This window comes from Trematomus bernacchii, unplaced genomic scaffold (genome assembly GCF_902827165.1).
Source record: "Trematomus bernacchii unplaced genomic scaffold, fTreBer1.1, whole genome shotgun sequence".
NCBI lineage: Eukaryota > Metazoa > Chordata > Actinopteri > Perciformes > Nototheniidae > Trematomus > Trematomus bernacchii.
In genome coordinates, this window is record NW_022987513.1 from 1,865,636 (window position 1) to 1,878,213 (window position 12,578).

Genomic DNA, 12,578 nt, shown 5'->3' on the forward strand with positions numbered 1-12,578 from the left:
AACAAACTTAAGACCCACTTACAGAAAAACATCTCAAGTAGTGGCAAACAACTCTGGGGAACATGACACCTTATATTTTCTAAAAGCAGCATGGCATTACTGGGACTAGTAGGGCTGCACAATATTATTTTTGTATATCGCCATTGCAATGTCAACTAGATGAACACTTTAAAAAAAGGACTTTGATATTGCACATTGATATAGAATTATTTGAGTTAGTTGAAATGGATTATCAGTGGAAAACTGCACTTTTCTTATTCTATTTACTGTTTGTATTGATGAATGTTGTGTTCAATTCAACATTCAATATACAAATATTGGAGATAATTTGCTCTAATTTTCTTTTACTCAACAAGCACTTTTTTTGTGATTTAACAGTATACTGACAGATTGGTTAGAGCTGGTGGCCCATAGCAGTCACCGCTGCCTAGTAAACTGGTTCCAATCCGAACATTTCAGGCAATGTCCTCCCCTCTGTTTCCCCCTTTCAACTCCGATAGCACCAGTAAAGGCCCTCTGGCCCAAAATTACCTACGGTTTAATAAAACAGTATACTGAAAGCAGCAGAATACTAAAACTGAGTACACTTTGAATTTAGCTTTTACTTTTCGCTAGTTATAGTGCATATTAGTGCTTATCAAATATATTTTCCTCTAATAGTGCAGCTGTATTGACTAGTCAGTAATCCTTAAAAATACACTCTAAATGTATTTGACTCAAAAAGAGAAATAAATGACTTTTATGCTTTACAGTCGACTGGTCTATGAGGAAAAGAAACCCTCATATAAATGAGTTCACACACGGCCATTGTGTTAAACCTGGTTCAATCTATAATTAATTACTTATGTTTTGTGCTCTTATCTCCGAAACTTGTCCAGATTGTCCTTTTTCAAGTAAATGTCAGACAGAGCCAAGCAGAGGTGTATATTAATATCATGGACATATTAAAAGACATGGATTATAGCTATTCCTGAACAGTTTTATTTATTTCATATCTTACTGTAGATACCTCTAGTTTGAAACAAGAGTGTTTCGTTTCACATTCAAGTACACAGTGCCTTCCTTCAGTTCCCCATCTGGAAAGGGAGAGGCTTTAGATAAGGCAAGAGGAGCAAAACCTGCAAGCGATATAGAAGTCAAACAGTTACAGAGTACAACCTGGATCAGGACAACATATTGTAATCCATAAATGATGGTGCAAAAGGTCACGTAGTACCAGATTAATGTATTAAACATTGATTTCAATACATGAAACCAGAAAGAAATGGCCCCAAATATCTATGGGTGCTTCCTCCTACACAAAACGAATGAACCCATTATGTCCCCTTTCAACCCTGACCTGTCAACAATCATTAAAGTGATCTTTATCCAGATATCACAATGTTTGTGCATTATGACAATGGTAAAGTGAACACCACTTTTTTAAATGTTGTATGTGAGGGACTACGGATGGAAACTAGATCAAAGCAAAAATCCGGCATGTTTACATTTTTAAAGCATTATTTGTTTTAAATGTTCATCAATGTGCACTGTCCCTCTTCAATTAAAAAAAACAAAAAAAACAGTGGTCTTTGTCACCAAGTGTTCTTTTCCAAACAGCAACATGTTCTTCACCACATTGTTTTAGAGGACATTGTTTTCAGCTTTATTCAGTTATTCCAGTTCATGAAAGTACTGTGAATGTGATAAAAAAGAAAAAGAGGAAATACAAATAACCTCACACACATCTAAAAAGGTATAACAGGCATTCTTCCACGTCCCCTCTTTATCCTGTATGTGCAACAACTGCGCCAAGTCGTTTGGTCCCACATTCGATTAAGAACACACAAGTACCAAAACATTCCTTAGAAGTCATTGAAATCTGTTTATAGCAAAGTTACATAAAAAATGGCACAGTCACACAGAAAATAAGACATTGATAACCTCTGTATTAACTCAAAGTAACCCATTGTGGCTCCTTCACATCACATGTTTTAACGTCTGATTCTCCGAGGCAAACAGGGACTCGTTCAATGACTTGTGTGCATGTCAGCAGGGGGGGGGGATGACGACGATGACCTACATGTCCCCCCCTGCTGTAACACACAAAGAATACAGGGGATAGTGAAGTACACAGAATTTTTCTGTAAGAGATAGAGTGCATGCATTTCTGAAATGCATACCCTTAATCCCCACTCTGTGCTCATACCCAGCGCCACACCTAAAGAAAAAGTCTCTTTTCTAGTTATCCTAATATATATATATATATTGTGTATATATTTCACATTTTTGTGTTGCTGTTCAAAGTACCTCACATCGTTCATATCATATACATTTATGACCGGCTACTGTCTCAATCAATCACAACAATAGGACCTCTTGTACATTAGCTTCCGGTACATTCAGGACTCTCTTTAAAAAGTCTTACAATTCTTTAAAAATACAGAGGAGCAAAAATATTGGTGATACGACAGGCCGCTGTCCTGCAGAGGCTGCAACCATAGCTCAATAGTCTTTCTTCTACGCAGCTAAAGATCATTTTTCTTTAGCTGTCCCCCCCCCCCCCCTTAAATGCTTTATTCTGTAAGTATCTCTATCTCTTGCCTCTGCAGGGCCAGCTCGGCCTGGATGAAGGCTCCCTGGCCCAGTGCTGTGGAGTACGCTGTGTTGCCGTGGCTCACTGTGAACCCTGGGGTGGGAAAGGAGCCCCCGCGGGTTTGAACCGGGGCCTGAGGCTGAGGTACCGGGTGGTAATCGTCCAAGTTATCATAGTGGGAGTGCACCGGTTTAGTGCCGTGATTCTGATATGAGTAGTCCCTGTCCAGGTCAGGGTGGCCCTGCTCCCGGACGCTGTGTGACCGCTCCAGGTTGGAGTGGCTGAGTTGTTCCCAGGGGGCCGACAGCTGCTCCTCTGTACCGTGGTAGCTGCTGGATGTTTTCACCTTTCTCTGGTTGTGTTCAGAATCAGGACATTCGTAACGTGGTTGGATGTTCCTCTGGCTTTGATACTCCTGCTGCCGGAGTTTGGGCCTGCCGCTGTCTCCACCCAGCGGCTCGTCTCCGGCCTCGTGCCAGCCGCCTTCCTGAGGGGACAGGCTGTGGCTCAGAGTCGCCGGAAGGGAGTGAGAGGATTGGCATTTCTTGGTACCGCTTTGCTTGGGGAATCCATCTGACTTCTCTCCCACAGCGCTGCCCTGGAAGTGTTTATCAGTCTCCATGTACATGAGGACTTCCGGGTCAGACACCAAGTGTCTCGGGAGGTAGCGGCCATCTTTGCTCTCAGCTGCAACCAGCACAGCTTTGCCGGGGTCAGATTTACTGCGCAGGTGCAGCGTTTCATAGCCTGATATATCTGCCGGTGCAAACAAGCCAACATTGTCGTACTGAGAGAGGACAGGGCCTCTGATCTTCTGTCTGGCCCTGCTCTCCCTGCGGATTGAGTGCATGCGGAGCCTCTCTGACTCCTCCGGGTCCCAAGCCAGGTAAGTGGCACCTTCCTTGTTCCCATGACTGGGGGGCATGTCCCTGCTCACAAAGCTGTGCTCCATCCCAGGTGGGAGAACATGGCGAGCGAGGAAGTGGTACCCAGTCGCCTTTCCACCCGGTCGGCCAGCAGCGGCTCCAGGGTCTCGGCCCCCATGGGAGGGCAAGTGCCGGACTCTGATGGTGCCGTAAGGATCGATGTCATAGAAAGGCGCCTCCAAAGGGCTTGAACCAGAGTACGGACTGTAGCGGTACTGAACCCGGCCATTCTCAAAGTAAGGCTGCAGCTGGGTTACGTGGTAGTCTGATTGAGAGGAGGACTGCTGGGGGGGCTGTTGCAGGGGCTGCTGATGGGAGGGCTGCTGATGCGGGGGCTGCTGATGGGAGGGCTGCTGATGGGAGGGCTGCTGATGCGGGGGCTGCTGATGGGGGGGCTGCTGATGGGGGGGCTGCTGATGGGAGGGCTGCTGATGGGGGGGCTGCTGATGGGGGGGCTGCTGATGGGGGGGCTGCTGATGCGGGGGCTGCTGATGGGGGGGCTGCTGATGGGGGGGCTGCTGATGGGAGGGCTGCTGATGGGGGGGCTGCTGATGCGGGGGCTGCTGATGGGAGGGCTGCTGATGGGGGGGCTGCTGATGGGAGGGCTGCTGATGGGGGGGCTGCTGATGGGGGGGCTGCTGATGGGAGGGCTGCTGCGGGGGCTGCTGGTAGGCTTTGCACGGATACATGGGTCGATGGTAGAAGAAAATATCATCATCTGGAGGAACTTCAGTCCTGTGGATAGGCACGGTGCGAATAGTGGAGGGAACGTGGAGGGAGTGCACTCTGCGGATGGTGGGATAGCCTTGGGGTCTGTCGTGGCTGTAACCCTGATGCCCCGGCCCCGGGGACATGTACACACTGCGGGGGTTTCCTCTGGACTTCATGGAGTGGTGGTAGGACCTGGGGCCTAAAGTGCTGTATCTGTTGTCTAGTCGGGCGTTGTAAGGTATCTGAGGCTCCGACTTGGACACGTAGGAGAGGTGCGGGGGGACGCTGTCTGGCCGCATGTGGCGTTGTTTGGACTGTGGGCCCTTGGGAAGAGGCCTCTGGTGGTAGTATGCAGCTGCTGTGGGCTCAATTAAGACAGGTTCTCCTTTAGCGTGGTACAGATAGGTCGGCTGATGCGTGGAAGATTTCCGAGGAGAGGGAGGGTGGTGAGGCAGACCTTCTTCCAGATGCCCCGGCACAGGGCCCTCCCCCAGGCAATGGTAGGAGGCTTCACTTTGGCTAAGTGCTGCTGTGGCCAGTTTGCTCTCGATGGTGCGGACTGGAGGGGCCGGAGGTGTGGCTCCGTACACGTCGTTGTACTTAGCAGACTCTGTACGGGGCTGCACTGGCTTTATGGCCTCCCAAGGCTTCTCAATAGGCTCCACAGAGGTGGGGGCCACTCGTGCGCTGGCCTTCGATGGGGGCTGTGGTTGGGTTTGGACCTGTGATTGCATGTGTGGCTGTATTGGAAGATGAGGCTGTATCTGAGCTTGGCTCTGCTGCTGAGGTTGTGTTTGATGCGGGGGGATGGAGACAGCCTTCCTCTTAGGCTTTTGAGCTATCGGAGGGGGCTGCTCTGATGGTTTTAAAAGGATTGGGGGTGATGCAGTCTCCTCTGGTTTAACCTAAGACAAAGAACAAAGAAAACAACATTATTACCGATTAAGTTCACAGTTCTGCTCAGTGTCACCAGTCTGGTTGCTGGGTAGTTCCAATCCCGGCAGCAGCATGGCATACATTCTAAATGTCTGTTTATTTAGGTGTTTTTCTTATGTTCTTCCCTTTCCTACTGGTTTTGGTGCCTCTCGTTGGCGTATTTGGCGTTTGTTGGCTTTAAAACACACAAAACCAGGGAATACCAACACATCTCTGAAGACTACACATGCAGTGTCTTCTACCACCTAGTATGTGCCTACTGTTTTGCCAACTTCACAAGTGCTCTGAAGCAGGTGCCTGGCGTTTTTAGGCGACCATAACCAGCTGACTGTATCAACGGAACTTCCAGGCGTTGATTTACAGTTGGTATTCAAAGATTGTCAAATGGACAGCAGGTATTCCCCTAGACACATACGATCTACTCTCAACGGATGAGTGGGTGCCCGACACCGTCACTCGAAACGTGTTTCCAGAGGATAATAATAATCGTGTGACATTTTAGCTGCGGCACAAGGAATACAGTGGATCCATTTGGATCATGCTTACTGCAGCTCACTATTACAATGCAAGAGCCTTCATCATTTTTAAAGCCTAAGTTACATATAAAAGTGGTGAGACTTACCTTAGGAACAGGATGTGGTAAGACTCCAGTAACTTTGTAGCTGTCACTGGGGGAGGGGGCTGGAGTGGTAGTAGGTGAGTTGCTACGGACTGGGATCTGTACTGGGATCTGTACTGGGATCTGTACTGGGATCTGTACTGGGATCTGTACTGGGATCTGTACTGGGATCTGTACTGGGATCTGTACTGGGATCTGTACTGGGACCTGTACTGGGACCTGTACTGGGACCTGTACTGGGACCTGTACTGGGATCTGTACTGGGACCTGCACTGGGACCTGTACTGGGACCTGTACTGGGATCTGAGCTGTGACCTGTACTGTATTCTGTACCTGTATTGGAACCTGTGCTGGGATCTGTACTGGGACCTGTACTGCATTCTGTACTGGGACCTGTGCTGGGCCAGGCTGCTGCCTTTCTGGACTTTTCCTGCTTGGAGAAGTGCTGCTGGATGAACTGGGGAGGGGGGCGCACTTGTATAAAGGAGTGTCCGGTGGCGTTGAGTCTGTTCCAGGCTGTGTTGCAGGTGGAGCTGTAAGGGATTTGGTGCTGTCTGAAGGCTTGGTAGTGATGCTGTCTAACTCTAGAGGCTGCTGTGTGATTGTAGGACTGGAGGTGGGGGCATACGAGGAGGCCGTGGTGACACGGGGGGCAGTTCTGTTTAGTGGCAGGGAACTTCCACTCCCTGTTCCCTCGGAGGACGAAGTCAGGTAATGTGTGACCAGTGGATGCGGCATGTCCTGGAGGTTAGAGGTCTCCTGTGGCTGCGGGGGGGACACCGGTGTGGAAGGCTCAGAGTGTCGGGACTGAGACTGAATGGAGACCTGCTGGGCAGACTCTGCCAAGGCCAGGGCCAACATGCGGGCAGCGTTTTTAGGAGGGGGAGGAGGAGGAGGGGCAGTAGAGGGAGCTGCAGAGCTGAAGGAACGAGGGGTGAGGTCCTTCGCAGAGTCCTGAGCTACGACTCCTAGCAGGGACACAGAAACAAAAGGGGTCTATAGTTGAAGAACAAACAAGTGAGAGAGCAGTAGGTGAAGAAGAGACATGACAGCAGGCAGGCTGGATTTAAGGAGCTTCAAGAGGATGGGAAAAGTTAAGCGTGGTGCTTGGGCAACATATGAAAATATTTACTTAAGACCAAATCCATGCTAACCTGGGAGACTAAACCTAGAAGAAAGCAGTCATATAATTAATGTCATGACTTAAAACCTTATTCTTAAATAAGAATCTATATAGTTGAATGGAACCGGTAAAAAAGGACACAAATAAAAAAGGTAATTATCTGCTCCCTACCTTGGTGCTCGTGGCTGCTGGCAGCTGGCGCCCACAGCAGGCTGTCCTCTCCCTTCAGCTCTCCATTGTCCACACTCTCAAAGGCTTCCAGCTTAGAGTGCAGCTCCTTTTGAAAAGCTTCACTGAGAGACGGCTCTGCTGCCCTCAGCAGGACACTGCCCATCAGGGGAGGAGATTCCTCCTCTGCTGAAGAAGGGGATGAAGGTTGTACAGCCGTATTCCTGTCAGGCACCTCAGTAGAGAAAAGCTCGTAAGTGGGAAAAGGCGTTAAACTAGTGGTCTTTCCACATTTAATAGGTGACACGGCCTGTGTGGGTTTGTCAGTGTAAGAATAGGAAGTGGTCAGTTTGTTGCTTTCCACCTTATGTCCAGCGGCCAGGCTGAAGTCTGTGGACATCAGGCTGCTCAGTAATGTGGCAGCGATGAGGTCAGAGCCATTGGTTCTTCCACAGGCGCTTCCATGGTTCCTCCTTAACGTGGAACCCTCAGCCCCCTTGGGTGAGTCATCTAAAGGGAAGGCGTAAGAGGTGTCGGGGAGACTGCACTGGAAAGACATGGGGTCAAAGTCCAAGGAGGCCATGCCGATGTCTGGCGGGCTGAGGTCCACGTCTTCACCTGCTGAGCGGGGGGGGGAGATGAGGGCAGGCACACAGATGGGCCCGTCGTCTCCGTCGCTGTCCTCTGTGGCGTCCAGGTTGTCGTAGGAGTTGCAGTGCTGCCGGCTGTCCAGCAGCTCACCGTTAAAGGAGGCTGACAGAGCGTCACTGCTGGAGCGCGGCCTCCGAGGACGGTACACCTTCGACTCTCCTGAAGAAAGAAAATAATATATTCAGAAACTATTTTTATAACAGGCTTTATTTACTACAGTTGGGGCAGCAATGAGTGATAGTAAACTAGAAGACACAAATGATTACCTTCAACATTGTGCAGGGAACTCAGTGACTCTTCACTCTTGGCTGATCTTAATGTTGCCGTGTCTCCTCTGCCTCCTGAAACAAAGCCATTTAAAGGATTAAACATTGTTTTCATTGTTTAGTCAAATAAGCTCCTGTCTTTGTACAATTGGACTATTTTCCTTCTAATTGAGGAGGCAAGACTCACCGGCCAGGGCCATGGCCTTCAGTTCGTTGGGCTCACTGGGGTTGCGGTGCAGCTTGCGCTTGGACATGGAGGAAGACTTGCCCAGGTTGAAGAAAGAGCGCCAACTACCTACAGGAGACTTCTTTGATTTAATAGGAGGCCTCTTCCTATGATAATGGAAACACAGGCAAAGAAGAATTAGTTTCACTTAGTCACATAGACACCATAACTCAATGACAGATTCAGACACAGGGGACAAATAATCAATCCCATCTCGATTTAAGCTTTTTTTTACATCATCTCTACTTTAAGGATATCTTCCCAAGTCTGAAAGTGGAGACAGCGACTGTCCTCTGAAATACTGGCAACCTGGTGCAGGTGGAAAACTCTTCAATATAGTCTAGCCAACATTAAATGCACACAGTAGACGTGTGGTAGATGTCTGTGGGCCTAGAGTGTGTCTTTACTACTTAGATTGTATATTAAATGACAATTGACACATAGTGATTAAATGACAAATTAGACAGAGGAGTTAACAAACCTCTCAGTGGGGAACTCAATGACAGTGTGGAACTTCCCCTGCAGAGCAGCCGGACCCTCGCCCACCTCGATGTACTTGCTGTCCTCAGTGACCGGAGAGTTGATCTGAGCCTGGGTCCTGGCCTGGGCCTCCTCCAGAGTCAGGAGTTTGGTAGAGGGAGACGAAACCAGCAGGGACTTAGGCCGCGACAACGAGTTGTGACCTGGCGATATAGAACAGTGTTTAATGCTCAAGAAGAAGCAGCATTAGCTGGTGTAGAGATGTAGTGAGCAGAGGAGGTATCTGCAGACGGCCTGAACGTACCTGCTCCCTCTCGTATCAGAGAGCTGAGTTTGGAGCTGAATAGAACATCCACGTGGTTGAGGATGAACTCCACCACCACTGACTGGATCCGGACCTCCATGAAGGCTGCTGTGCCGCTGAAGCACGCAGATTCAATCTGCTTTGACCTGACAATGACAGGGGAGGATATGTGGGTTAGATTTAGTCAAATGCCCGACTTTAAATAAGTAATAGCAAATCAGTTATAGGTAAACAATTCATCTTAATTAGTTAAAAATGACTTTTGAGATGCATTCCCAGCATTTGATGTTGCGTTGATCAGCACTCCCTGCAGAAATGTGCCCAAATCCTTCCACTAAGGCAGAATGACTGATTTAAAGCAGGAGACAGGAAAGGTTATGCTGCACAGAGCTCATCATCGTTTACAGAGAACATATTATGCTCATTTTCAGGTCCAAGTCCATGCTTTAATGTTCAAAAAGGTCTTTACTTTTCTCATACTGCCTGTGCTGCAGCACCTCTTTTCACCCTCTGTCTGAAACCAGAGCCCAGTCAGCTCTGATTGGTTAGCTGTTGTGATTGGTAAACCACTTTGACATGTCCCGCCCCTGAGCATATCAGGTAAATGTGTTGAAGTGTGAGTGTTTCAATAAGTCTGAGAAATCTTTAATGTGAGAAGTATACAAAACCTACATAACCTAAACTACAGATACATCAAACTGTGAAGACCATTAGAATTAGTTTGAGATTTATTGTTTAAAACATGAAGAAAACAACCAATCAAGGTGGCTTTAATGTGATGATAGACAGTGTATTCAACTCAATAAAACATGCATTCAGAGAACATTGTGTGGTGCAGGAGGCCCTCACCTCAGAAGGTTGGGGGCCCAGACGATAGCCAGGTTCTTGCTGTGCATGTTGGTGATGTAGCTGTAGGCTGCCAGGTGGGACAGGTGTCTCATCAGGAACTCCAGGGTCCTATGAATCAAACATCTATTAATCCACATAAATTGGTCCCCTACAAGTTATATGCACACTAATGGCCATGATAGAGCTTATTCTTCAGAGCATCAATATTTCACCATGTGATCTATCCCAAAGGAATGTCACTTAGAAATGTGCATTGGTATGCTTTTGGAAAGCACACAGATGAGTATAACCTGTTAAATGATTCCCCTCAATGCATTGTGGCCGTAAAAAAAACAATTATTTGATCAAGACAGGAGCCACAACACAGGATGCATTTGTATCTGGCAGTTCCTGAGTCTGCCACAGGGGGGCGGTGTGCCTCTACACTGACCTGTAATGCGGTGGAGGAAGCTGCTGTATGACATCATGGATTTTGATGAGTCGTTCCTCGTCTGTTGCTGCTGATACAGCATCCTTCAAAGTGAAAAGAAAGGGAGATAAATAGTGTGATGAATCAACACAAGGCTAAATTAACTTGTTATCCCAGGTTCACGCCGCTACATGGAGCAGGGGGGAATCCGTCAGGAGCCACAGCCCCCCCCCACCCCTCCTCTCTCCAGCTGCAATAACAACCAGCATTTACTTGAAATCTCTGTTATGCTTGGACAACATTGTTTTTCCAAGTCACACATAGAGTTAGGTACAATGCTTATACTGTATGTCAGTGGGGTCTATGACTAATACATGCAAGATGCACTGTCGAATTCTTACAAGATGTATTTATAGGAATTTCTATACATTTCATTACTTTACGCTAGAGACTAAGCACAATCAGTATCTTTCAGTAAGTCAAGTGTTATAATAGTAAGTAGACTTGTATATCCACACATTTGTGCTAGAAATTAGTGTGTGAGAAGTGCTTGAGCTGCTCAGGCTTTGCTTACAGAGAATTTCTCGTAGAGCTGGTAGGTGAGCAGGGGGTTGGGCAGCTCTCTGAAGTAGAGCTTACACAGCGAGCCCACACAGTGGATGTCCTGGATGTACACATCTTTGGTCAGGTCGGGGATCTGCTCAGAGTCAAACTCATGCCTGGTGAAAGATAGGGGGCAAAGCAAGGTCAACTAATTCATTTCTCCTGAGGAAAAATGCATCGATAAGAGACTGCTGTAGTTTGATGGATGAATATGACATTAGAATGCATTTCATTCGTGTTTTTAGAAGAGAACATTGTTGATCTGTGCCTTCCCAACGTCATGTGGTCTATGGTGTGCAGTCACAGTTAACAATACCAAGAATACTAATATGAGAATGCAATGTTTTTGCATGAACAAATATAAAACTAGAACATATTGCTCAATAATAAAACAGGTCTACATTGCTCCCATGAGTCTAACAGAATAATTATAAATATAGCCTACATTTCTATATGCTCAAACGCTGAAATTAAATGCAGGGCATTTTTACATGTTCTTTTTTAAATTGTTAGCATTCTGAAAACTTGCCCCCCTGAATATTATAGTAGAATAGCTCTAGTCTCTGTGAAATCCAAGAAGATTTTGCACCAGTTATCCTGAACAGGAACTGCACTAGTTTACATGTAAACATAGGATTATACTGACACTGACAATAACTACTTAAATGTCCACAACATATAAATTGCCTTTTAACAGTTACAACTGCAGTCAGAGCTCAGATTACTTCAGTTCTGATCCAGTGTAACTGTTGATGGGTAACACCTATTAAACGGCACGTCATCATGATTTTCTTTTACAGATGCAATAACCCTAGATGGAATTCATATGTTGTCAGCTTATAGAGGGCTATGGTAGGATACGGTTTGTAAGCTCCTCCTATGACATTTAAGGACATTTCTGTACAAATTAGTTAACTCGTTTTTTTATTAGGGGAGATTCTGATTTGACATTTGAATCACATGTTGTAATAAACAGGCAGTGTGTCTCCTACCGTAATTTCTGGATATTTGAGGCAATTCCAGAAAGGCGGTAGATGCCATCCACCACACCGTGCTTCTCGAGGAACTCGGTGCAGCTCTTGAGGACCTGGGGCACTGTGAAGAGAAAAAGAGCCGTTCAACACTTCACACACAAGTCAATATTTGTCCAGTCTTCACTGAGAGATTCACGGTCAAGAATGTGATGACTCTTCTTTTGAAGAGCGAGTACAAGCGAGGTCAAGCTAGAGCTCACAGGCTTTCTGGACAAGAGGCTGCAGGCGCTGAAAGACTTCTGAGTGTGATTAACTACATTTCTTGTGCTATCTGAGGAAAAAGGACTTTTGGAGCTGAAGGGGGAAACATTTGAACCAATATCCTGAGAGCTTTAAAAATATTTGATTTCTTTATTTGATGTTTTTGGAGTAAATAGTTAGAAAAACATGTCAGTGAATGAGGCAGCAAATCACATTCTTTAAAGCACAATGCCAGTGATTGTGTGTTGAGACAATGAAGAGAAACCTCAGAGCTTCTTAATTCTCCTTCAGCAACCATGAATCATGCAGACATGCTATTTCTCTTTGTGAGTGTGTGTGTATATGGTAGATAAGGATGGTGTTTATGTGTGTAAGGAGGCTCAAACTGCATTCAGAAATGGCAGAGTGGGACATGCACTGAAGCAGCTGTCCAGACAAATTCCACACATAGCGAAAGAGCAAACAAGGCGGCCAGATTTGAAGGAAATGTCATTCTG

General features: G+C 46.7%; 1 protein-coding gene across 1 annotated transcript in view; it reads right to left on the bottom strand.

Moving 5' to 3' along the window:
- Positions 1-963: 963 nt before the first annotated feature.
- arhgap32b (Rho GTPase activating protein 32b) overlaps positions 964-12,578 on the bottom strand; it is an 88,113-nt gene continuing 76,498 nt past the window's right edge. Inside the window, exons 15-26 of the mRNA XM_034113028.1 lie at positions 11,839-11,941; positions 10,818-10,962; positions 10,265-10,347; positions 9,835-9,942; positions 8,986-9,131; positions 8,683-8,884; positions 8,163-8,308; positions 7,976-8,050; positions 7,062-7,868; positions 5,771-6,735; positions 4,164-5,117; positions 964-3,791 (exon numbers count right to left, since the gene is read on the bottom strand). Coding sequence (XP_033968919.1) covers positions 2,556-3,791; positions 4,164-5,117; positions 5,771-6,735; positions 7,062-7,868; positions 7,976-8,050; positions 8,163-8,308; positions 8,683-8,884; positions 8,986-9,131; positions 9,835-9,942; positions 10,265-10,347; positions 10,818-10,962; positions 11,839-11,941 — 4,970 coding nt within the window. The 3' untranslated portion in view covers positions 964-2,555. The remainder of the gene's footprint in view (positions 3,792-4,163; positions 5,118-5,770; positions 6,736-7,061; positions 7,869-7,975; positions 8,051-8,162; positions 8,309-8,682; positions 8,885-8,985; positions 9,132-9,834; positions 9,943-10,264; positions 10,348-10,817; positions 10,963-11,838; positions 11,942-12,578) is intronic.